The following is a 27,405-nucleotide window of genomic DNA, read 5'->3' on the forward strand; positions in this document are numbered from 1 at the left end:
TTCAAGGTGATCATTTTTATCAGATGATGGTAGAAATTTTCAAATAGGCCTTGGCTGGAAAAAGGTTCCCCACCCCTGCACACATGAATCCCTCAGTGAATGCAGAATCTTCTATGTAAAAATAACAAAAAAGATAAAGACATGATACATTGATATACACATTCAAACACAGAAATATCCAAAGGCTATGATGATACCAAGAAAAATAGACAAATGTCACTCGCCCATTGGATTTCCTATTTTGTGCCTATCAATACATAGTGTTCTTTTCAGTAGACATAAATCAGCATTTTCTGTAGTGAGAACAAAAAAGAAAATGTACACTTTGCTCCCCGATACTGAAAGGAAGCACCTGCCTTCTCCATCTGCCTGAAGGGTAGCAGCTGGATTGCCAGGGGATATTAGGGACTAAATAGCTTGCATTTTTATTTAACCTCTCTCATTTTCCTCCTCTCGCAGACAGATTAATTGAGGCAGTCAGAATATTGAGTAATTAAAAGTCACAAAACCCCAGCAAGAAAGGAAAAAAAAAAAAAATTAAGAACAGGACAGTTTGATGTGAAAAAAATTATACATATATAAAGGCAAAATAAATAGATTAGTAAATAGATGGACAGCTGTTGCCTGACTTAAAGGGATTTGCAGCCTGGACAAGCCAGGAGAAAACAAATCATTTGGACATCAGAAATGTTTAGACAATAGATTTATCAGGCCAGGATACAGTACCTAGCTCGTCCAGAAGGATGGAGGGCAATTTGATTTTCAAGCGGTAATTGCACTGTCGGAAGGAGATGTAAATGTGAGGGAGTGATAAGCACATCATTGTCATAAGGAATATACAGGAGTCTTTGGTGGATAAAAGTACAGAAGGTCATAGAAATCGCAAGTATAAACTCTGCAGGGAATATTTATTTACTGGTGTCTATCCTGCAGGAAACAGATAACAGAGGCAGAAAAAAATAAAAAATATAAAATACTGCACTTTGGATTTTAACCTGTGCCCAACCACCCACTGTCTTGCTGGAGTCCGTGTATGTTCTATGTTGCAGGGACCTTTTGATGCAGCTGCAATAATGCTCCTTTATTCTGAAATCTAGATGGAGTAGGACAAGTCCTCTACACACTGTCTGTCTTGAAAAATAATTGGCCAGCCATTAATGCCTTAATGCATAATGACATTCTAGGTACATCATTATTGGGGTGCCAATGCGCGGAGAGGACTCTGGAGCCAAGCTGTCTCCACATCGCATCCGATGCCGGCATCTGTGTGCAACAGCAGTGGCCCTAGCGGAGTTCCTATTGCTGCCATTACCCTGTCAATTACGGACAGCAGTGTTTAAATGGAATGCTCACATGCACTGGCTCCCAAAGGCCCTCAACACAATCACCAGGCACCGATAAGTTACCGTAACACCCTTTAAAGACCATTATCGATGCAACCATCAGTACTCTTCGGACGCTCCGCTACAGGCTGATCAAGACTTTCACTATATACTGTAATACTCAATACAATTACTTATATTACATACAATTGCAAGCTCAAGTAAAAGTTCATGGAGATTAAAAAAAAAAAAATTAAGTAAAAATGGAAAATTTATTAACCCATACAATAAGACGTTAAGAGGGGGGAAAAGCTTTAAATACAGGGTGGATAAAAATCAATGTTTTTTAAAAAAAATCAAAAAAATCGGATTTTTTTGATTTAAATCGGATTTTTTTGATTTAAATCGGATTTTTTTCAATAAACTGCTTTTTGAGGAAAATATTTTACCATCCAAAGGTTCTTCCATCATGAGATAAAGCTGAGTTGTTTAACTCAGTAGATTAAAGGCTGTATATGTGTAACATTCACAATGCCATGCTCTTCCAGAGGTTTCTGTAGGATGCTGACTATCCAACAAGTTTGGGCATGTCAACTGAATGGAAAAAGAAACTAAACCAAAAGTGAAACCAAGCTAGAAGTGTGGAATTAAAGGGGCAGTATGAACAAAATGTGGAGGCTATTAATAGTTTATACAATTAAGACATGCTGCTTTTAAACACCTACCTATTGCCATATAGTAAAACAAAAAAGATTTTTACTTACTTTGGGGTCCCCCCCTCACCCTGGCGTTAGATCGTTGCCCCTAGTTTCGTCCGTGTAACTATGGGCGCACATGCGCACTGCTCTCACTTCTCATTTTAATCGTGATTTATATTAAAAAAAACCTTTTGATTTAAATCAGTGATTTAAATCATGATTAAAATCATGATTTAAATCGATCCGATTTAAATAGAAAAAAATCTTTTGATTTAAATCGTGATTTAAATCATGATTTAAATCGGCGTGATTTAAATCAATCCACCCTGTTTAAATATAGCTGAATTGCAGTTTTTCAGTCACTACTGCTCTCTAGAGAATGAAATAAAAGGCTATCAAATTGTAGTATGTACACCAAATTGCTGTCAAAGAAGTCAGCTCCTCACACAAAAAAACAATCCCTCGTATTGCGCAATATACCGTATATACTCGAGTATAAGCCGAGATTTTCAGCCCACTTTTTTGGGCTGAAATTGCCCCTCTCGGCTTATACTCGAGTCATACCGGGGGTCGGCAGGGGAGGGGGAGCGGGGGCTGTCTAAAAATACTCACCTAGTCCAGGCGCGGTCCCTGCTTCCCCGGCGCCGGCAGCAGCAGCTTCAGCTTCTTCCTGTACTCAGCGGTCACATGGTCCCGCTCATTACAGTAAATGAATATTCGGCTCCACCTCCCATAGGGGTGGAGCCGCCTATTCATTACTGTAATCAGCGGGACCATGTGACCGCTGAGTACAGGATGAAGCGCTGCGGCGTCGGAGAAGCAGGATCTACACAGCGGCAGGACCAGGTGAGTATACGGGGAGGGGAGCGCAGCGCTGCGCGATAGTCACCTCTCCTCGTTCCGGGCGCCGATCTGTCTCCAGCAGTGACGCTGAGGTCAGAGGGCGCGGTGACGTGGTCAGTGCGCGCCCTCTGCTGAACGTCAGTGCTGGAGACAGATCGGCGCCCGGAACGAGGAGCAGGTGACTATTTAAAGTGCGGGGGCCTGAGCGACGGAGAGGTGAGTATGTGATTTATTTTTTTTATCGCAGCAAATGGGGCAAGTGTCTGTATGGAGCATCTATGGGGCCATAACATTCCTGCAGCACTATATGGGGCCATAACATTCCTGCAGCACAATATGGGGCCATAACGTTCCTGCAGCACTATATGGGGGCCATAACATTCCTGCAGCACTATATGGGGCCATAACATTCCTGCAGCACTATATGGGGCCATAACATTCCTGCAGCACTATATGGGGCCATAACATTCCTGCAGCACTATATGGGGCCATAACGTTCCTGCAGCACAATATGGGGCCATAACGTTCCTGCAGCACTATATGGGGGCCATAACATTCCTGCAGCACTATATGGGGCCATAACATTCCTGCAGCACTATATGGGGCCATAACATTCCTGCAGCACTATATGGGGCCATAACATTCCTGCAGCACTATATGGGGCCATAACATTCCTGCAGCACTATATGGGGCCATAACATTCCTGCAGCACTATATGGGGCCATAACATTCCTGCAGCACTATATGGGGCCATAACATTCCTGCAGCACTATATGGGGCCATAACATTCCTGCAGCACTATATGGGGCCATAACATTCCTGCAGCACTATATGGGGCCATAACATTCCTGCAGCACTATATGGGGCCATAACATTCCTGCAGCACTATATGGGGCCATAACGTTCCTGCAGCACTATATGGGGCCATAACGTTCCTGCAGCACTATATGGGGCCATAACATTCCTGCAGCACTATATGGGGCCATAACGTTCCTGCAGCACTATATGGGGCCATAACGTTCCTGCAGCACTATATGGGGCCATAACGTTCCTGCAGCACTATATGGGGCCATAACATTCCTGCAGCACTATATGGGGCCATAACATTCCTGCAGCACTATATGGGGCCATAACATTCCTGCAGCACTATATGGGGCCATAACATTCCTGCAGCACTATATGGGGCCATAACATTCCTGCAGCACTATATGGGGCCATAACATTCCTGCGGCACTATATGGGGCCATAACGTTCCTGCGGCACTATATGGGGCCATAACGTTCCTGCAGCACTATATGGGGCCATAACATTCCTGCAGCACTATATGGGGCCATAACATTCCTGCAGCACTATATGGGGCCATAACGTTCCTGCAGCACTATATGGGGCCATAACGTTCCTGCAGCACTATATGGGGCCATAACATTCCTGCAGCACTATATGGGGCCATAACATTCCTGCAGCACTATATGGGGCCATAACATTCCTGCAGCACTATATGGGGCCATAACGTTCCTGCAGCACTATATGGGGCCATAACATTCCTGCAGCACTATATGGGGCCATAACATTCCTGCGGCACTATATGGGGCCATAACGTTCCTGCGGCACTATATGGGGCCATAACGTTCCTGCAGCACTATATGGGGCCATAACATTCCTGCAGCACTATATGGGGCCATAACATTCCTGCAGCACTATATGGGGCCATAACATTCCTGCAGCACTATATAGGGGCATAATGTTTGTGCAGCACTATATGGGGCAAGTGTCTGTATGGGGCCATAATTAACGTTTGTAGGGCACTACGGCATATGGGGCAAGTGTCTGTATGGAGCATCTTATAGGGCCATAACGTTTATGCAGCACTATAAGGGGCAAATATCTTTATAGAGCATCTTATGGGGCCATAATCAGCATTTGTGCAGCATTATATTGGGCAAATGTGTCTATGGAGCATCTTATGGGGCCTTTATTAACCTTTATGCAGGATTATATGGGGCATATTTTAATATGGAACATCTTATGGGGCCATAATGAACAGTATGGAGCATTATATGGGGCTCCTGATTCAATATGGATATTCAAAGACACTTAACCTACTGATGTCTCAATTAATTTTACTTTTATTGGTATCTATTATTACTTTTGACATTTACCGGTAGCTGCTGCATTTTCCCCCCTAGGCTTATACTCGAGTCAATAAGTTTTCCCAGTTTTTTGTGGCAAAATTAGGGGGGTCGGCTTATACTCGGGTCGGTTTATACTCGAGTATATACGGTAATAAAAATATATGTTATGGGTATCAAAAATTTATATTTTTTTTATCATCTAAAAGGTAATCTGTCACCAGGATTTTGCTACCCAATCTGAGAGCAGCATAGCAGGACCCATATTCCAGCTATGTACCACTTACTGGGCTGCTTGCTGCAGAGAGACAAAAACCACTGTTTGTCTGCCTCTATTCTGTGAATACTGAGCTCACTAATTGCCAGCTATCTGCCCATGTACAGTGTACACAAAAAAGACATTGTTGGAATCTCCATCAGGGTTTTCCATTTGGCAGCCCGTTGCCCTGAACGTTTGGCCCATACTGCCCCTAGCAATCCACCTCACCTAAACTTTCCTCCACACTTCATTGGCTGACACTGAACTTCCTCTAACCAGGAAGGGAAGTGCCCCCATTCTTATCAGCATAGTGCCCTGCCACTGGGCTAATCCTAACCTTAACCATTTCCTATCTATATGCTAATCTGTTCTATATCCTATGCTGTCCTAAGCGTATACTTATGCTATATTAACATTATGCTCCAAAACTTTATATACTGTACATCACCAAAATACATTATATCACATTACATTAGACACGCTACTTTCACATATAAAACTGCACAATGAGATTCACATAGTGCATCTATTGTCTTCAGAGGCAGGAAAGGGCTAAACCAGTCCACACCCTACAAGGGGATACCTGGTTTGTTTTAACAAGGTCAACTCTACTAGGCAGTTCAAGTACATCAGTCTTTAACACGCAGTACCAGGGGGTTGAAGGAATCCTTATTCCGAAATGCGTGTCGGGGAGCGCGGTATCAAGATCAGGCGGCATTTAAAAAGGTATATTCCCATTTTTTCTCCTTGGTAATTTTTGAGCACCATGCACACACCACTTTAAAATGTACACTGCTTAGCACCTTGTTGATCAAATGCACTTGCACTTTATTATTTGTGCCTCTTATCTATAGTGTTCACTGTTGCACACAGCGTATATAATTAATTTCTCTTAGATCTATATGTGTATATACACATATACTTTTCAGCCCATATGCACTTTGTGAATATATGAGTTTTCATGTAATTATTTTTTTTATATATAATTTTGTTATCCGTGTACCACACTGGTGTGACTAGTTGTTTCAATTTTTATATTGCTTGTGCACTGGAGTGACTATAAACATTGCAAATATATAATTTTTTTAATTTATTATTTATTCTTATGATTATTTATGGTTGGTGCTTATACCTCTTGGGAAAATATATATATATATATATATATATATATATATATATATATATATACATATATACACACACATATATATACACACACACACACCGTATATACTCGAGTATAAGCCGAGATTTTCAGCCCAAATTTTTGGGCTGAAAGTGCCCCTCTCGGCTTACACTCGAGTCACGTTCGGCGGCAGGGTCGGCGGGTGAGGATGAGAGGGCGCTGAGGCATACTTACCTGCTTCCAGGGCTCCTGGCGCTGTCCCTGCAGTCCCACGGTCTCCAGGTGCCGCAGCTCTTCCCCTGTTCAGCGGTCACGTGGGACCGCTCATTAGAGAAATGAATATGGACTCCACTCCCATAGGGTTGGAGCCGCATATTCATTTCTCTAATGAGCGGTAACGGTGACCGCTGATAGAGGAAGAGGCTGCGGCACCGAAGACCAGCTGTCCGGGGGAAGGAGCGGGACGCCGGGAGCAGATAAGTATTACATATTCACCTGTCCGCGTTCCACACGCCGGGCGCCGCTCCATCTTCCCGGCGTCTCTCTGCACTGACTGTGCAGGTCAGAGGGCGCGATGACGCATATAGTGTGCGCGCCGCCCTCTGCCTGATCAGTCAGTGCAGAGAGACGCCGAGACGGGACGCTGAGGAGCTGCAAGCAAAAGAGGCGAGTATGTCTTTTTTTTTTTTATTGCAGCAGCAATGGCACAGCTTTCTATGGCACATCTATGGGGCAATAATGAACAGTGCAGAGCACTATATGGCACAGCTATGGGGTAATAATGAACGGTGCAGAGCACTATATGGCCCAGCTATGGGGCAATAATGAACGGTGCAGAGCACTATATGGCACAGCTATGGGGCAATAATGAACGGTGCAGAGCACTATATGGCACAGCTATGGGGCAATAATGAACGGTGCAGAGCACTATATGGCACAGCTATGGGGCAATAATGAACGGTGCAGAGCACTATATGGCACAGCTTTCTATGGTACAGCTATGGGGCCATAATGAACGGTGCAGAGCACTATATGGCACAGCTATGGGGCCATAATGAACGGTATGGAGCATCTATTTTTATTTTTGAAATTCACCGGTAGCTGCTGCATTTTCCACCCTAGGCTTATACTCGAGTCAATAAGTTTTCCCAGTTTTTTGTGGCAAAATTAGGGGGGTCGGCTTATACTCGAGTATATACGGTATTATATATATATATATATATATATATATATATATATATATATATATATATATATATATATATATATACATACATATATATATATATATATATATATATATATATATATATATATATATATATACACACACACATACACATATATATTCAATCCTGTGTATTTTCCTTATCCGCTACATGCAACATTGGTCTTTTTTTATACACAGATATTCATTTTTAATAAAAAAAAAAAATGTATGCATACCTTGATACGTGCACATTTATTGTATGGTTTTCTATTGTCATATTATTTCTAAATAAAGATACATCTTTTTATTGTGCATTTTCTGCTTTGGTGGGTTTTTTTGTTTGTTTTTTTTGGTTGGAGCACGGATCAAACTTTGTATTAGTTACAACTCACTATACATTTTACATGTCCCAAAACCGCATGTCAATATTTACACTACACATTTTGTAGTGGCAGGTACACAGCAGTCTCTGTCATGCCCTTAAGGTACCTTCACACTAAACGATTTACCAACGATCACGACCAGCGATACGACCTGGCCGTGATCGTTGGTAAGTCGTTGTGTGGTCGCTGGGGAGCTGTCACACAGGCAGCTCTCCAGCGACCAACGATGCCGAAGTCCCCGGGTAACCAGGGTAAACATCGGGTTACTAAGCACAGGGCCGCGCTTAGTAACCCGATGTTTACCCTGGTTACCATTGTAAAAGTAAAAAAAAAAAACACTACATACTCACCTTCTGCTGTCTGTCACACGTCCCTTGCCGTCTGCTTCCTGCACTGACTGTGATTGCCGGCCGTAAAGTACAGCACAGCGGTGACGTCACTGCTGTGCTCTTCTTTCACTTTACGGCCGGCGTTCCCGGTCAGTGCGGGAAGCAGACGGCGAGTGACGTGTGACAGACATCAGAGGGTGAGTATGTACTGTTTGTTTTTTTTACTTTTACAATGGTAACCAGGGTAAACATTGGGTTACTAAGCGCGGCCCTGCGCTTAGTAACCCGATATTTACCCTGGTTACCACTGTAAAACATCGCTGGCATCTTTGCTTTGGCTGTCAAACACGACGATACACGCCGATCTGACGACCAAATAAAGTTCTGGACTTTCAGCAACGACCAGCGATATCACAGCAGGATCCTGATTGCTGCTGCGTGTCAAACACAACGATATCGCTAGCCAGGACGCTGCAACGTCACGGATCGCTATCGTTATCGTTGTTAAGTCGCCTAGTGTGAAATTGCATTTCTGCTTCTACTGATAAGAAAACGCTTGTAAACTTCCTGAAAAGACAAACTTTGAGATTCTATAAAATCCCCAGTGGCCAGTGGGAAAATTGCAAAGTTACTACATTTTTCTTTTATTTTTTTTAAATACATGGAACTCAAAAACCTTAAACAGTAGGTAATTGTCCGATTATAGCTTCCCTTTAAAAAGAACCTGTGACTTTCCCAAACATGTCTATTTTATTATATGTTGGCATTCCCCATTAAATAATTCTGGAGCATTTTAGAACTCTGCATTATAGTTCCTCGGTTATTCCTAATATAAGTGGGTGAATAAATTCAGAACTTTGTGATATTTCATGGAAAATACAATTATTTCCTAAAACTGACAAGCCAGAAAAGATGATAGGTCTGCTTTAAAATAAGGATCTAAACCTTTATAAAACGTTTTTTGGAATTTCACTGTCCTTATAATCACAAGCAGATCTATTAAACCTATTCCCTGCTGTGTGTGCGCCTGTGTCTGCCGAGCTATGCACCTCTGAAAGGGTTGGGGTGAAGTACTAAGCAATCAATGGGGATCCAGGGCCTAACTATAAAGGGCACTGACATTTTAAAAACCTTATAAATTTGTTTAGTTACCCTTTAAACCTAAAAACTATCTAAGACCGGGTTCAGATTAGTGTTCGGGGGCTCTGCGGAGGGTTGCGTACGTTCTTCGCTAAGCCCCACATACTTCTGCATGCGTCCTGTGTACCTATCTTTAACATTGGGTACGCAGGACATGCAGATGCGTCGTTTCGACGTGCCCGCCACCCGCACAACATGCAACTTGTTGCGTTCTCGTGCGGTCGGCGGGCGCATCAAAACAATGCATCCGCATGTCCTGCGTACCCAATGTTAAAGATAGGTACACAGGACGCATGTAGAAGTATGCGGAAGTATGCGGGGCTTATCAGAGGACGTAAGCAGCCCTCCGCAGAGCCCCCGAACGCTAACGTGAACTTAGCCTATCATCCTGGAATCGAGCGCACACCGAATGCAGCCGAAAGGTTCATGATATGTTTTACTATGGTTCTGTTCCACTTTCCTCTGCAGAAATATTTGCAAAACCAAGTTTAAAAGGTATTCCCATCTCCAATATCCTATCCCAATATGCACTAAGTGCAATACTGATATTCACAAATACCTCCAATGAGTTTTTCTGATTTACCGTGTCTCTTTCCTCATGTGCAGGACCTTAGGTATCCATGGTTACGACCACTGGCAACTGTCACTATGAGTGGTCATGGGAGTGGGATCTTGGAGATGGGAATACCCTTTTACCATTCCCATATGAATCAGGGGGAAATTATAGTTCAAAGACATGTTAGCTAGACACTTCCTAGAAGAGGCAGTCCATGACTAAGGGTACCTTCACACTAAGCGACTTTGCAGCGAGAACGACGACGATCTGTGACGTTGCAGCGTCCTGGATAGCGATCTCGTTGTGTTTGACACGCAGCAGCGATCTGGATCCCGCTGTGATAATGCTGGTCGGAGCTAGAAGTCCAGAACTTTATTTCGTCGCTTGATCACCCCCGCTGTCATCGCTGTATCGGCGTGTGTGACGCCGATACAGCGATGTGTTCACTTGTAACCAGGGTAAACATTGGGTTACTAAGCGCAGGGCCGCGCTTAGTAACCCGATATTTACCCTGGTTACCATTGTAAAAGTAAAAAAAAAAACACTACATACTCACCTTCTGTTGTCTGTCACGTCCCCCGGCGTCCACAGGGTTACGCGCTGCTGCCGAGAACTTCCTGCACTGAATGTGTCAGTGCCGGCAGTAAAGCAGAGCACAGCGGTGACATCACCGCTGCTGCCGGCGCTGACACATTCAGTCAGTGCAGGAAGCTCTCGGCAGCAGCGCGTAACCCTGTGGACGCCGGGGGACATGACAGACATCAGAAGGTGAGTGAGTATGTACTGTTTTTTTTTTTACTTTTACAATGGTAACCAGGGTAAATATCGTGTTACTAAGCGCGGCCCTGCACTTAGTAACCCGATATTTACCCTGGTTACCCGGGTGCTGCAGGGGGACTTCGGCATCGTTGAAGACAGTTTCAACGATGCCGAAGTCGTTCCCCTAATCGTTGGTCGCTGGAGAGAGTTGTCTGTGTGACATCTCTACAGCGACCTAAACAGCGACGCTGCAGCGATCGGCTCGTTGTCTATATCGCTGCAGCGTCGCTGAGTGTGACGGTACCTTAAGAAATGCTGGTGTAGGCTCTGCACCTCCATTTACTCTGCAAAGATACTGTATTTGCAATTGGCAGCCTTTCCTAGATGTGATGAGTGCCAGAGAAAGTCACGGGAGGCAGCCTTCAGCTCCATTTTATGAAATCCTAGTTTCTTATGGAGCTCAAACCAAATACAATAGTTGTTGGATATCTTTCCTATATGTTCGAGCACTTTAGGAATCTCATTTGCAATAAACAAATGTGCATTGGGAGCTAAATATCTGACTTTATAGTATGGAAAAATTTATTAACTAGCATGCCATGTATCTCACAATGCTCAGACTATTCAGACGGCACATACAAGAAAAGAAAAGCAGTCGGAAGATGTACACAATGTAAGGCTGGGTTCACATTACGTTTTGGCAGTCTGTTAGACGGACTAAGGCTACTTTCACACTAGCGTCGAGCACTGCACGTCGCAATGCGTCATTGTGGATAAAAAACGCATCCTGCAAGGTTGTCTGCAGGATGCGTTTTTTCTCCATAGACGGTTGCGCTGTGTTTTGGTGCACCGTCGCCACAAAAAAAGTTACATGTAACGTTTTTTTGTGCGTCGAGACCGCCCCCTCCTCCCCGGACCTTGCAATGGGGCAGCGGAAGCGTCCTAAGACTGCTTTCGCTGCCCACGTCGGGCATTTTTTTGCACAGTATGCGTCGGTACGTCGGGCCGACGCAGCACGACGGCCCCGTACCGACGCTAGTGTGAAAGTAGCCTAAGTTACACCGTGGCATAACGCGGTGTAATGCAGTCCGTTAACGCCGCCATTAAGCCCCATGTCGGACAATGGCCGTGCGCTAGCGATATGCCGTCATTGACTGACGGACCCTGGGACGCGGGCTGCAGAGTTTCCGGGTCCGTCACTGCTAGCGCAGATAGAGCATCTGCTAGCTCTATCTGCGCTAGCGTGATCACATTTCGGCACTTGTGTTAACTCATGTGTTGAACGGGCTGCTATAATGCAATGTGAACCCGGCCTAACTAATTTCTTGTGTATTCAGGCAAGAAATGCATTTTAATGGCCAGTGTGAACAGAGGGAAGCAGTCACACAGTGCAGATTGTACACACCTCTCCATAGCCGCAATCACAGTCCTGATTGCACATCTCACAACATCCAGTCACACACCTCATCAAATGCATCATCTGTCACCTCATCATACCACAACTACCCCATCAAGCACAGACCTCACTATATCCAGTCACAGTCCCAATTGCACAAACATCACCATATTCTCACAAACCTGTCCCCACTGCGCTCACACACACCTCACATGCCTGTTCAATGCATACCTCTCCATATTCACAGTCACAGAGTCCCGCCTGCTCACACCTCCCCACATCCTCCACTAACTGTTCCGCACACCTCCCTATACCTTGTCTGTCCAGCACGCACCTTCACCATAGTTGCCATTGTAGAGTGAAATATTTGGACAGTGACAAATTTTGGCATTTTAGTTAATTTACCAAAACATATTTCAGATACAGTTATATCATAAATATGGTCTTAAAGTGTAGATTCAGCTTTAATTTGAGGGCATTCACGTCCTAACTGAAGTAAGGTTTTACAAATTACAACTCTTTAACCCCTTCATGACATGCGCCGTACATGTACAGTGCATGTCATGTCTCTCCCTTTGATGTGTGCTCCGGCGGTGAGCCCACACCTTTTCCAGCACGTCAGCTGTTTTGAACAGCTGATATGTGCCCCTAACAGCCGCTGGTGGAATCGGGATCTACCCAAGGCTGTTAACCCTTTAAATGCCGCTGTCAAACTCAGACAGCGACATTTAATGTGTGATTCCGGAAAGTGCAACGGAAATCCCTCCTATCGGTGACCCCATCACGTGATCACAGGTCACCGATGGGTCAGCATGATAACCAGAGGTCTCCAGCAGACCTTTAAGGTTGTCACTGCCAGATTGTTATGAGCGCCGCCCAATTCTGCTACATACAGGAAATCTGATCATCGCCTGTATGTAGCAGAGCCGATCAGGTTATGGCAGCTTCTAGTCTCCCATGGAGACTATTGAAGCATGCCAAAAGTAAAAAAAGTTAAAATCACCCCCTTTGGACCCATTCAATAAAAATAAATAAATAAAACATACACGTTTGGTAATGCCGTGCTCAGAATCGCCCGATCTATCAATATAAAAAAAGAGAAGGAAACCCAGCGTTTGGTGACGTCCATGGCCTGTAGACTTCAGGCAGTCATTGCCTGCAAAGTTTTCTCATTGTATATAAAAAATAGTGGCATTCAGAGCCCAAATCACAAAGATTCGGCACTGTCCAAATATTTCTGGACCTAACTGTATGTATAGTAATAATATTTCTGTCCCATAGGTTATGTTACAGGGAACCTGTCACCACCCCCCCCCCCCCTTCCAGGCGTTTTTAACTAAAAGCCACCTTGTGCAGCACTAATGCTGCATTCTGTCAAGGTGGCTCTTTTGGTTGGGGTCCCTTCCAACACTGAAATATTAGTTTTTATAATTTGCCCCTCATACCTGTAGTCTGTCCGGGGGGGCATGTCTTTTCCCCCGGACACAAACGCCTCCCAGCTGTCACTCAGGGCCTCTGCGCGCCGCCTCCTCTTCCTTCATTAGCGTCCCCGCCGCCTGCGCTGTAAGTTGGAAGGGCAGCGTAACTGCGCATGCCCCAAAAACAAACAAACAAACAAAAGAAAACTTACAGTGCAGGCGTCGGGGACGCTAATGAAGGAAGAGGAGGCGGCGCGCAGAGGCCCTGAGTGATGGCTGGGAGGTGTTTCTGTCCGGGGAAAAGACCTGCCCCCAGGTCTAATTCGAGGAATCAGGGACACATTATAAAAGCGATTATTGCAGTGTCGGCAGGGACCCGAACTAAAAGAGCCGAATGTAGAATGCAGCATTAGTGCTGCACAAGGTGGCTCTTTTAGTTAAAAAAAGCCTGGGGGGGGGGGGGGGGGGACAGGTTCCCCTTAAAGGCTATGCTTCAAATTGAAAAATGCATAAATAATCCAAATATCTCACACAAAATGATAAATACATTTTTTTAAATATTAAGTCACATTGTTCAAGCCTGATACGATTCAATATGTAGCAAGGAAATATTAAAAGCCTACAGATTGTAAATATTTTGTAGTTCCAGTCACGAGGCACTCACACAAACTTAAACTAATGTATGTGAAAACATAATTGACCTAAATATGTACAGAAAGGTACTTTTCTGACCAATTCTTTTGTATTGCTACAAAAGATTGAAAAAAATAAATAAAATCTGCAGTCTCTGTTAGCAATGCTCTACACATCTGTCTACATCTTCAATGCAGACCCAGAGCTTATTTACATAAAGAAAATGAATCAGTGATTCATCAAAATTATGCCAAAAAAAAGGTTGGAAATATACTCCAGCATATGGTCATAATTACAGACTACATTTTTTGTGGATGTATTGGAGTAATATCGGAAAAATGGATATAAATGTGCACATAACCTTGGACCTCTGACATCCCATCACCTTTGAAGTACAACCTGCAAACACCCTTACCTCCAATTCACACTCATACAGGGTATCATCAAGAAGGGAAACTTTACAACGCATGTTGGCTGATCTCCTGACCACTCTTTGAGGGTTCTTAGCTTCTTCAGTTTTCGGGAGCTTTTGTTCTGAGGTGCCTTCAGCAGTGTCCTGTTCGTCCTCAGGATTGACTTCAGTGTCTTGATAGTCTTTCCTATCCTCCTGCGCAGGCTAGGAGTACACAGAATAAAATTATGAAGTTCAATATCATACTGGACAAAATTTTATAAAACCATCAACACAAAACATTTCATCATCTGTATATTTTTCCCGTGATCCATCAATACCATATTGCCATGATATAGCATCAAAACAGCTAAAATTCTCATTTTCCTAAACAAACTGAGAGACCATTAAAACATAGTTAGGAAAGCTGAATAGTCATCTTTACAACTGTCAGGAGTCCTGTGTAATCATGAACATTAACCTCGATAGAAGTTACTGTTGGAGCTTCCCTTTAATTCAGAAGTTGCGGCTAGTCTTCTATATTTCTTTATTTTCCTATAAGTTTGTACTTTGGAAAAGTTAGTCTGGAAAGGGTAAAATATATTGTCTGTTCACAATCTACTCCATACTTCATGTATATTAAAAAAAAAAATAAAAAGCAGATTTAACCCTACAAACAGTTGCAAGCTCTAGTAGTCAGACAATATACATCACCTGGGTTTCTGCACTGCTAAGAGAATGAAGGTCAAGAGATGGGTCAGTTCGCAGCTCAGGTTCTGGAGCTGCAATTGGAGCCTTCAGAAATGCCTCATAATCCAAATGTTCTCCCAAACCTTCATCTAATTCCTTTTGGTCTGCATCTCTTTTTTCTGAAGATGACTGAATGTCTTTGTCTTCCTCAGTCACTTGAAATTTTGGCCTTTTAAGAAAGGAGGAGAAAAGTCTTGACAAACCCTTGCCTTCAGAATTCCGATCTTTATTTTTGCGGGTGCTAGGTGAAGCTGTGGCAGGAGAACCCTGAGTTTCTACAGTTTGCTGTTTATCCTCAACGACAATTTCCTCTGGGGCACTTTTGCATGCCCCTTCTTCCTCTTGATCCTTCCCTTCCTGCTTTTGGTCCTGGGGAGGACTTTCTGCCTCAGCAACTACACTTTTCTCTGTTGTCATTTTTAGACTGCAACAAAAATTGAAAGCAATGCATTAAGAGATAAAAAAGTTCTAGCTTTAGCCATTTGTGCTGAAGGACACAATGCAAAATAAGCACATTTATTTCCAGATGAGTATATATAGAACAGTAAGAAAAGAGAAACATGCAGGATTTTACTCAAATGCAGAAAGAGGGTGGGGAGGGCAAAAAAACACACAAAAAAACACCAAAATTCAGTATATGAGAACATCTTTCATCTTGAAAACTAATAATGACTTAAAGACCTGTCGTAAGACGAAAAGTGGCCAGTTTTGCCCTTATTTTATTCCAGCTGCCCACGAGTATTACATTTTTTTTTTCTAATTTTTCCCCATACGGTTTCAGAGATATATATATTTTTCTAATTTGGTGCAAATTTTTATTGTCTTTACCAAGAAGATCCTTCCACCAGCCTGGGATGGGGCTCCCAGAATCAACCCGCAGGGTCGCACCTCCTGTAACCCCGCTCTGTCGCCGGTAAGGCGAATTCGGACTGTAAGACAGACCCCCCCCCCCCCATATGACGCATTTTTTCCCCCCCATTACCCTTCTGAAAATTTGGGGTGCTTCTTATGGTCCAATGGGTCTTATAGTCTGAAAAACATGGTATTTGTACACCAGTGAAAAAAACTGGTTTTGAAAAAAAAAAAAAAAGGATATTTAGTGACAATTTTTATGTTCTTTACCAAAGGGGTCATCGCTCACAGAATGCTCTGGGGACATGTCTTTCGGCTGCTCTGGAAAAAAAAAAAAAAAAAAAAAGGCCCCTATCTCTGGAACCGTATGGCAGATTTAAAATTGCAAACAACTGAATCCTTAGAGCAGCAGTAGTAATCCTTTTATATGACTTCAAAACACTCTTTTTCAGTGATTACTTTTTATCTCCTTTCATACTGCAACCACACACAAATCATACACCATTTGAAAGGTAAACTTGCCCCCTTCAGCAACAAAATAGCCAAACAAACCACACATCCACAATGTGATCACAAAATACATTTTAAACATTCATTTTCATAAAATTGCAGTAAGGAAAAATGACCTGCAGGTGGCACCACACTACCCCAAAGCATACGATCACAAAGCTGAAACAAATACTAACATTTGCCTTGGGGGCTTTCCAGCTTGCCAAACTCCTTGCCCAGCCGATTTCAGGCAGGTACATATAAAATATTTGCTACATATGTGGAAGTAGAATAAAAGTAAAGCTGAAGTCTTAAACAGGTAAAGTTTTAACACTGAAGATATGAATGAATGCAGCCTAAAAGGGACAGGACAGGTTCTGAACTGTCAGATTTTCCGTATTATTGGACATTCATTGAAAAGTCTATCATCCTTCTAAGGTTGGAACCAGAGGTGACACCAGGTCACCAATAAGCTGCAAGTAAAAAAAAAAAAAAAAAAATTGCAGCGTTGACATAACTCAGAATGTGCATTATTTCCCGATGGAAGTGATTGGTGGAAGCAACCTTGCAAAAATTGAAAAAAAAATCCAACCGTTGGGGGGGGGGGGTTGCAAAGTAAAGTAATGTGCAGATACATTTTTTTAAAAGGATACTCCCATGATACAATGGTGTAAATACACTCAGTTATGGGGTCAATTATCCTTCATTTTTACTGTCAAAGTGGTATTGCTGTACAGGGAGCTGCTCCGTTCACATACATAGGGCTGTGTTGCACTTCCCTACACTGCAGCTAGATGGCAGTGCCGCTGTGGAGGGGGAAAATGCTGCTGGCCCTGTTCTTTTGCAAGGTCCTGACAATCCGAAACATTGCCATGCCACAGGGCATTAAAGTCCTTTTTTTTTACATCACATCTTTTTGTGCAGTTTCCCTTTTTGTTTACTGTCTGAGAGGCCGTTGGAATGCTGGTTAGGGAAGCATGCACGTTTTAAGATATTTTCTGGTGCTGTTCATACACATATATACACATACATACATACACATACAGTTATATGAAAAAGTTTGGGCACCCCTATTAATCTTAAGCTTAATGTTTTATAAAAATAGTTTTTTTTTGCAACAGCTATTTCAGTTTCATATATCTAATAACTGTTGGACACAGTAATGTTTCTGCCTTGAAATGAGGTTTATTGTACTAACAGAAAATGTGCAATCTGCATTCACACAAAATTTGACAGGTGCATAAGTATAGGCACCCTTATCATTTTCTTGTTTTAAATACTCCTACCTACTTTTTACTGACTTACTAAAGCACTTTTTTTGGTTTTGTAACCTCATTGAGCTTTGAACTTCATAGCCAGGTGTATGCAATCATGAGAAAAGCTACTTAAAGTGGCCACTTGCAAGTTGTTCTCCTGTTTGAATCTCCTCTGACGAGTGGAATCATGGGCTCCTCAAAACAACTGTCAAATGATCTGAAAACAAAGATTATTCAACATAGTTGTTCAGGGGAAGGATACAAAAAGCTGTCTCAGAGATTTAACCTGTCAATTTCCACTGTGAGGAACATAGTAAGGAAATGGAAGAACACAGGTACAGTTCTTGTTAAGGCCAGAAGTGGCAGGCCAAGAAAAACATCAGAAAGGCAGAGAAGAATGGTGAGATCAGTCAAGGACAATCCTCAGACCACCTCCAGAGAGCTGCAGCATCAACTTGCTGCAGATGGTGTCACTGTGCATAGGTCAACTATACAACGCACTTTGCACAAGGAGAAGCTGTATGGGAGAGTGATGCGAAAGAAGCCGTTTCTGCAAGCACGCCACAAACAGAGTCGGCTGAGGTATGCAAAAGCACATTTGGAGAAGCCAATTTCTTTTTGGAAGAAGGTCCTGTGGACTGATGAAACCAAGATTGAGTTGTTTGGTCATACAAAAAGGCGTTATGCATGGCGGCAAAAAAACACAGCATTCCAAGAAAAACACTTGCTACCCACAGAAAAATTTGGTGGAGGTTCCATCATGCTTTGGGGCTGCGTGGCCAATGCCGGCACCGGGAATCTTGTTAAAAGTTGAGGGACGCATGGATTCCTCTCAGTATCAGCAGATTCTTGACAATAATGTTCTTGAATCAGTGACAAAGTTGAAGTTACGCAGGGGATGGATCTTTCAGCAAGACAATGATCCAAAACACCGCTCCAAATCTACTCAGGCATTCATGCAGAGGAACAATTACACTGTTCTGGAATGGCCATCCCAGTCCCCAGACCTGAATATCATTGAACATCTGTGGGATCATTTGAAGAGGGCTGTCCATGCTCGGCGACCATCAAGCTTAACTGAACTGGAATTGTTTTGTAAAGAGGAATGGTCAAAAATACCTTCATCCAGGATCCAGGAACTCATTAAAAGCTACAGGAAGCGACTAGAGGCTGTTATTTTTGCAAAAGGAGGATCTACTAAATATTAATGTCACTTTTCTGGTGAGGTGCCCATACTTATGCACCTGTCAAATTTTGTTTGAATGCAGATTGCACATTTTCTGTTAGTACAATAAACCTCATTTCAAGGCAGAAACATTACTGTGTCCAACAGTTATTAGATATATGAAACTGAAATAGCTGTTGCAAAAAAAACAATTTTTATAAAACATTAAGCTTAAGATAAATAGGGGTGCCCAAACTTTTTCATATAATTGCATATATAAAAAAAACAGGAGAGGGGGCAGGATGTGGGGTACTTTGGGGTTATCTGAGATGTAACACATTCTGGCTTATTTCAAATGTTTCTGTACTCCTTTTTTCGCATTTTGTGTTCCATAGTGGTTTTGCTGCTGTCAGTTTGAATCCGCAAGGTGCACATACCAACGAGGAAAAAAAGCAAACACACAGGTGTCCACATTTTTTACTTGGACTGTATATAATTATACATATGGACATACAGTTGTGTGAAAAAAGTGTTTGCCCCCTTCCTGATTTCCTATTCTTTTGCATGTCTGTCACACTTAAATGTTTCAGATCACCAAATAAAATTTAAATATTTGCCAAAAACAACAAGTAAACACAAAATGCTGTTTTTAAATAAAGGTCTTTATTATTAAGGGAAAAAATCCAAACCTAGAGGGCCCTGTGTGAAAAAGTGATTGCCCCTAAACTTAATAACAGGCTGGGCGCCACCCTTAGAAGCAACAACTGCAATCATGTGTTTGTGATAATTGGCAATGAGCCTTTTGCGACGCTCTGGAGGAACTTTGGCCCACTCATCTTTGCGGAATTGTTGTAATTCAGCCACAATGGATTCACTGTGTGAAAAAGTGATTGTGATTGCCCCCCCATGCCAATCCATTAAAACATAAATTAACTTTGGTTTATCACATCTTGGGAAGCGAAGCTCAAATTCCCTCACCACACCCAGGCCTAATTACGGTCTCAGCTGTTCTCAATCAATCACCTTAAAAAGACCTGCCTGGCAATGTGAAGTAGACCAAAAGTTCCTCAAAAGCTAGACATCATGCTGCAAATTTAAGTTTGTTTGGTGACCTAAAACATTTAAGTGTGATAAACATGCAAAAGAATAGGAAATCAGGAAGGGGGCAAACACTTTCACACAACTGTATATTTCAAAGTTTATATTCTAAAATGTATTGCTTGGTGTCACAGATAAACATCTTGAGACTGCATGACAGTCTAAAGAGAACATAATAGGTGCAGGAAGCAGGGGAAGTGAGCTCAGCAGTAGTTTAGTCAGTATGGTAGTCTCAAGGTGGCACTTTCAAGATGGGGTGGCTCACACTCCTTTGCAGCATGGATGTACATATATTATATACGGGGTGGGCCATTTATATGGATACACCTAAATAAAATGGGAATGGTTGGTGATATCACCTTCCTGTTTGTGGCACATTAGTATATGGGAGGGGGAAACTTTTCAAGATGGGTGGTGACCATGGCGGCCATTTTGAAGTAGGCCATTTGGGATCCAACTATATTTTTCCAAAGGGAAGAGCGTCATGTGACACATCAAACTTACTGAGAATTTCACAAGAAAAACAATGGTGTGCTTTGTTTTAACGTAACTTTATTCTTTCATGAGTTATTTACAAGTTTATGACCATTTATAAAATGTGTTCAAAGTGCTGCCCATTGTGTTGGATAGTCAATGCAACCCTCTTCTCCCACTCTTGACACACTGATAGCAACACCGCAGAAGAAATGCTAGCATAGGCTTCCAGTATCCGTTGTTGCAGATTATGAACATCTCGTACCTTCACAGCATAGACAATCGCTTTCAGATGACCCCAAAGATAAAAGTCTAAGGGGGTCAGATTGGTGGCCATTCAACTGGCCCATGTCGACCAATCCACTTTCCAGGAAACTGTTCATTTAGGAAAGCTCAGACCTGAAACCCCATGATGTGCACCACCACATCATGGGTGTCAGGTCCGAGCATTCCTACATGAACAGTTTCCTGGAAAGTGGATTGGTCGTTGTGGGCCAGTTGAATGGCCACCAATCTGACCCCCTTAGACTTTTATCTTTGGGGTCATCTGAAGGAAACTGTCTATGCTGTGAAGATACGAGATATGCAGCATCTGAAACAACGGATACTGGAAGCCTATGCTAGCATTTCTTCTGCGGTGTTGCTATCAGTGTGTCAAGAGTGGGAGAAGAGGGTTGCATTGACAATCCAACACAATGGGCAGCACTTTGAACACATTTTATAAATGGTCATAAACTTGTAAATAACTCATGAAAGAATACAGTTACGTTAAAACCAAGCACACCATTGTTTTTCCTATGAAATTCTCAGTAAGTTTGATGTGTCACATGACGCTCTTCCCATTGGAAAAAATAAAGATCAATCCAAAATGGCCAACTTCAAAATGGCCGCCATGGTCATCACCCATCTTGAAAAGTTTCCCCCTCCAATATACCAGTGTGCCACAAACAGGAAGTAGATATCACCAACCATTACCATTTTAATTTAGGTGTATCCATATAAATGGCTCACCCTATATAATCTTTTTTGTGCCCAGAGAACCCCTTAAAAGTTTTCATAAAAAGCTTAAAGTGTACATCACAACATGCATTCCGTTTACTAGCAATACAAATCTCAAGATAATCATTACACCAGTTAAAATGTTTCAAACATCAATCACTGGAATACTTGGAATGGTGTGTCTATCTACGCTAATAAGATTTAATATGAAGAATAGTATTACCTACAATACAGTATGTCCATAAAGTCATGGTGCACTTTTGACCAGTCACTGGAAAGCAATAAAAAAAAAAAATTGATAGAAATGTGAAATCTGCTCCAAATAAAAGAAAAACTCTCCCAGTTTCATACCTATTCAGTGCAGCTCGATGTGGGCTCCATTTGTTGCCCTACACACATCCAAATGATAGCATAAGCTTGTGGTTGCATGATGTGTCAGACCTGGCAGTGTATTCATCAGAGTTCAGTTTATCAGGTGTTAGTCTGACTGGGGGCTCAGCAACAGCTGAAATGAGTTTGTGTTGATTGATTAGTTCTTGTTATCTCTCCTCATGAACAGGTTGATATGATTGGGCCAGAGAAGGGGCGCCAAATGTAATCTATAAAAGTGCACCATGACAGACACACTGTATTGTTTAAAAAAAAAAATGTATGTTTCAATTTTCTTCTATTAACCTCATGGGATAGATCTAATATAAACCCCTGCTCTAATTCCACACAGACAAGAACTAGTATACATCGCCGTGCCCTACTCTGTGAGAAATCGATCAGGCAAGTTGGATTATAACATGCCTTAACTGGTTGTTATCTCACGGAATAAAATCCACCACCAGAGGTTTCTTGTGGCTTATATCAGTGTAGCCATTCAGAATGCTTTCTTGGCAATCAAGCATAGGATTAGTTGGGGCAAAGGAATAGCCAAGTTTCTGAAACTTCTGTTTCATCTGAAAGTACCATATATTTACTTATGTGTCTAGTTGCTATTTACTATAGGTGGATGCGCACCCCATGTCAGTGGTACCAACCTTCTGAGTTTAAACATTTTTTTGTTAAAGGGAACCTGTCACCCCCAAAATCGAGGGTGAGCTAAGGCCACTGGCATCAGGGGCTTATCTACAGCATTCTGGAATGCTGTAGATAAACTCCCGATGTATCCTAAAAGATAAGAAAAAGAGGTTATATTATACTCACCCAGGGGCGGTCCCGGTTCGATGGGTGTCGCGGTCCGGTGACTCCCATCTTCATCAGATGACGTCCTCTTCAGGTCTTCACGCTGCGGCTCTGGCGCAGGAGTACTTTGTCTGCCCTGTTGAGGGCAGAGCAAAGTACTGCAGTGCGCAGGCGCGGGGCCTCTCTGACTTTTCCCTGCGCCTGCGCACTGCAGTACTTTGCTCTGCTCTCAAAAGGGCAGACAAAGTGCGCCTGCGCCACAGCGTGAAGACCAGAAGAGGACGCCATCCTATGAAGATGGGAGGCCCCGCACCGCGACACCCACCTGATCAGACCGCCTGCCCAGGTGAGTATAACATAACCTCTTTTTCTCATCTTTTAGGATACATCGGGGGCTTATCTACAGCATTCCAGAAAAAAAGGCAGCTGCACATCTACAGTTTGTCGACCGTGAATTTAACAAATGAAAAAAATCTGCACTCTTTCCCTATAGACTTAGGGACCCCATACTTAATAGATAACTGTCGCACGAACCATTGTTCGGCTGGTAGCTATTTCTCTGCTCGGTACAAAGTAGAGCTTGCTCTGCCGAGCACTTCTGGCAGCGGCTCATCTCCCCAAGAACAAATGGATCAGCAGTCCGACATTGGACGTGCCAAATCTTTATGTCCCCTGGCATCATCTGTTGGTGGAGAATAGGTAGGGCCCCGGTAAAAATTGTCCTCTGACCCCACCTGTTCCGATAGGTCTGGCTGACCTTGGTCTATTGTGTATGGTGACCTTGGTCTATTGTGTTTGGTGGCCTTAACAGATAGTGGTTGAATATTTGCAGCCAACACTAATGAACCCCTTTCTGCCATCAGAAGTAATATTCTGTCCATGTGACCTGGGCCCTAATTCCCATGGACGGAATAGTACGTCACGCCCTTTAACCCATTCATGACCCAGCTTATTTTGACCTTAATGACCTGGCCATTTTTTGCAATTCTGACCTGTGTCTATGTCTGTCTATCTATATATATCTATAATTGTCTAAGGTCAACTTCCGTCTGTTTGTCTGTCTGTTACGGAAATCCAGCGTCGCTGATTGGTTGCGGCCGGCTGGGCGCGACCAATCAGCGACAGGCACAGTCCGGCCGCAAATTGGCCCCTCCCCACCAGTCAGTGCCCCCTCCATACTCCCCTCCAGTCAGCGCCCACATAGCGTTTTAGCAGTCCGTTAACCCCTTCATGACCTTGGGATTTTTCATTTTTCCGTGTTCGTTTTTCACTCCCCTCCTTCCCAGAGCCATAACTTTTTTATTTTTCTGTCAATTTGGCCTTGTGAGGGCTTATTTTTTGCGGGACGAGTTGTACTTTTGAACGACATCATTGGTTTTACCATGTCTTGTACTAGAAAATGGGGAAAAAATTCAAAGTGCAGTGAAATTGCAAAAAAAGTGCATTCCCACACTTGTTTTTTGCTTGGCTTTTTTGCTAGGTTCACTAAATGCTAAAACTGACCTGCCATTATGATTCTCCAGGTCACTACGAGTTCATAGACACCTAACATGACTAGGTTATTTTTTACCTAAGTGGTGAAAAAATATTCCAAACTTTGCTTAAAAAAAAAAAAAAAAAAAAAAAAAAAAATTGCGCCATTTTCCGATACTCGTAGTGTCTCCATTTTTCATGATCTGGGGTCGGTTGAGGGCTTATTTTTTGTGTGCCGAGCTGGCGTTTTTAATGATTCCAATTCGGTGCAGATACGTTCTTTTGATCGCCCGTTATTGCATTTTAATGCAATGTCGCGGCGACCAAAAAAACGTAATTCTGGCGTTTCGATTTTTTTTCTCGTTACGCCGTATAGCAATCAGGTTAATGCTTTTTTTTTTAATTGATAGATCGGGCGATTCTGAACGTGGCGATACCAAATATGTGTAGGTTTGATTTTTTTTTTTTTATTGATTTATTTTGATTGGGGCGAAAGGGGGGTGATTTAAACTTTTATATTTTTTTTTATATTTTTCACATTTTTTTAACTTTTTTTTTTTAACTTTTGCCATGCTTCAATAGCCTCCATGGGAGGCTAGAAGCAGGCACAGCACGATCGCCTCTGCTACATAGCAGCGATCTGCTGTTCGCTGCTATGTAGCAGAAAATCAGGTGTGCTGTGAGCGCCGACCACAGGGTGGCGCTCACAGCTGCCGGGGATCAGTAACCATAGAGGTCTCGAGGACCTCTATGGTTACAATGGAGAAGCATCGCCGACCTCCGATCATGTGACGGGGGTCGGCGATGCGCTCATATCCGGCCGCCCGGCCGGATGCGGTAGTTAAATGCCGCTGTCTGCGTTTGACAGCGGCATTTAACTAGTTAATAGCGGCGGGTGAATCGCGATTTCACCCGCCGCTATTGCGGGCACATGTCAGCTGTTCAAAACAGCTGACATGTCCCGGCTTTGATGCAGGCTCACCGCGGAGCCCTGCATCAAAGCAGGGGAGTTGACCTCGGACGTACTATCCCGTCCGAGGTCAGTAAGGGGTTAAACGGACTGCGTTACACCGCGGCATAACGCGGTAATAATTACATTTTTAAAAAAAATCATTCTATTTTCACCTTCCGGCGTCCGTGGCAGCCTTTCCCGCTCTGGTCCCAAGAATGCATTGCGGCAATGACCCCAGATGGCGTAGCGGTCTCGCGAGACCGCTACATCATCACGGGGTATTGCCACAAGGCATTACTGGGAACGGAGTGTTGCGAGGAGCATCGCTAAATGCCTCGGCTGTATCTGGGGGCCGCCGGAAGGCGAGTATATAACCTTATTTTAATCATTTTTTTATTTTTTTTTTAAACAGGGATATGGTGTCGGCTGTGCTATATACTGCGTGGGCTGTGCTATATACTGCGTGGGCTGTGCTATATACTGCGTGGGCTGTGCTATATACTGCGTGGGCTGTGCTTCTTTCGCCCGGGGCCCTCAAGAACCTGGAGCCGGCCCTGGCTTCACTGTTGTCGTGCCCGGACGGCAGAATCCAATGTATTCATTGCATTATTCCGAAATCTTCATAAATAAACTACATACATATTCTAGAATACCTGATGAGTTTGAATAGGGCCACCATCTAGTGAGGTAATAACTCAGGAACTAAGTTTTTTCGTGACATATTGGGCTTCATGTTAGTGATAAATTTAGGCCGATAATTTTTGTGTGTTTGTGAGAAAAATGAAAATTTGGCGAAAATTTCGCAATTTTCAAATTTTTAATTTTTATTCTGTTAAACCAGAGAGTTATGTGACACAAAATAGGTAATAAATAACATTACTTTACATCAGCACAATTTTGGAAACAAAATTATTTTTTGCTAGGAAGTTATAAGGGTTAAAATTTGACCAAGGATTTCTCATTTTTACAACAAAATATACAAAACCTTTTTTTTTTTTTTTTTTTTAGGGACCACCTCACATTTTAAGTCAGTTTGAGGGGGTCTATATGGCTGAAAATACCCAAAAGCAACAACATTCTAAAAACTGCACCCCTCAAGGTGCTCAAAACCACATTCAAGAAGTTTATTAACCCTTCAGGTGCTTCACAGCAGCAGAAGCAACATGGAAGGAAAAAATGAACATTTAACTTTTTAGTCACAAAAATTATCTTTTACCAAAATTTTTTTTTATTTTCCCAAGGGTAAAAGGAGAAACTGGAGCCCGAAAGTTATTGTACAACTTGTCCTGAGTACGCACATACCCCATATGTGGGGGGGGGGGGGGGGAACGACTGTTTAGGCGCATGACAGGGCTCGGAGGGGAAGGATTGCCATTTGACTTTTTGAATGAAAAATTGGCTCCAATCTTTAGCGGACACCATGTCGCGTTTGGAGAGCCCCTGTGTGCCTAAAGATTGGAGCTTCCCCACAAGTGACCCCATTTTGGAAACTAGGCCCCCCAAGGAACTTATATAGATGTGTGGTGAGCACTTTGAACCCCCAAGTGCTTCACAGAAGTTTATAACGCAGAGCCGTGAAAAAAAATCATTTTACGTTCCTCAAAAGTTATTTTTTAGCAAATAATTTTTCATTTTCACAAGGGTAACGAGAAATTGGACCCCAAAAGTTGTTGTCCAGTTTGTCCTGAGTACGCTGATACCCCATATGTTGGGGGAACCACTGTTTGGGCACACGTCGGGGCTCGGAAGGGAAGTAGTGACGTTTTGGAATGAGATTTTGATGGAATGGTCTGCGGGCGTCATGTTACGTTTGCAGAGCCCCTGATATGCCTAAACAGTAGAAACCCCCCAATTTTAACTCCAACACTAACCCCAACACACCCCTAACCCTAATCCCAACTCTAGCCATAACCCTAATCCCAACCCTAACCTCAACACACCAAACCTAATCCTAACCATAACCCTAACCCCAACACACCCCTAACTCTAATCTTAACCCTATTTCCAACCCTAATCCTAAGGCTATGTGCCCATGTTGCGGATTCGTGGGAGGATTTTTCCGCACTGTTTTTGAAAAATCCGCAGGTAAAAGCCACTGCGTTTTACCTGCGGATTTACAGCGGATTTCCAGTGTT

General features: G+C 42.9%; 1 protein-coding gene across 18 annotated transcripts in view; it reads right to left on the bottom strand.

The window, feature by feature from the left end:
- LOC143815937 (protein 4.1-like) overlaps positions 1 to 27,405 on the bottom strand; it is a 405,258-nt gene that overhangs the window by 224,148 nt on the left and 153,705 nt on the right. For 12 of the 18 annotated variants that reach the window (XM_077295749.1, XM_077295745.1, XM_077295750.1 and 9 more), the window contains 2 exons: positions 15,307 to 15,766; positions 14,617 to 14,817 (listed from right to left, as the gene is read on the bottom strand). In XM_077295749.1, coding sequence (XP_077151864.1) covers positions 14,617 to 14,817; positions 15,307 to 15,759 — 654 coding nt within the window. In that variant the 5' untranslated portion in view covers positions 15,760 to 15,766. The remainder of the gene's footprint in view (positions 1 to 14,616; positions 14,818 to 15,306; positions 15,767 to 27,405) is intronic. The other 6 variants (XM_077295758.1, XM_077295756.1, XM_077295754.1 and 3 more) reach the window with 1 other exon arrangement.

Source organism: Ranitomeya variabilis, chromosome 3 (assembly GCF_051348905.1).
Source record: "Ranitomeya variabilis isolate aRanVar5 chromosome 3, aRanVar5.hap1, whole genome shotgun sequence".
NCBI lineage: Eukaryota > Metazoa > Chordata > Amphibia > Anura > Dendrobatidae > Ranitomeya > Ranitomeya variabilis.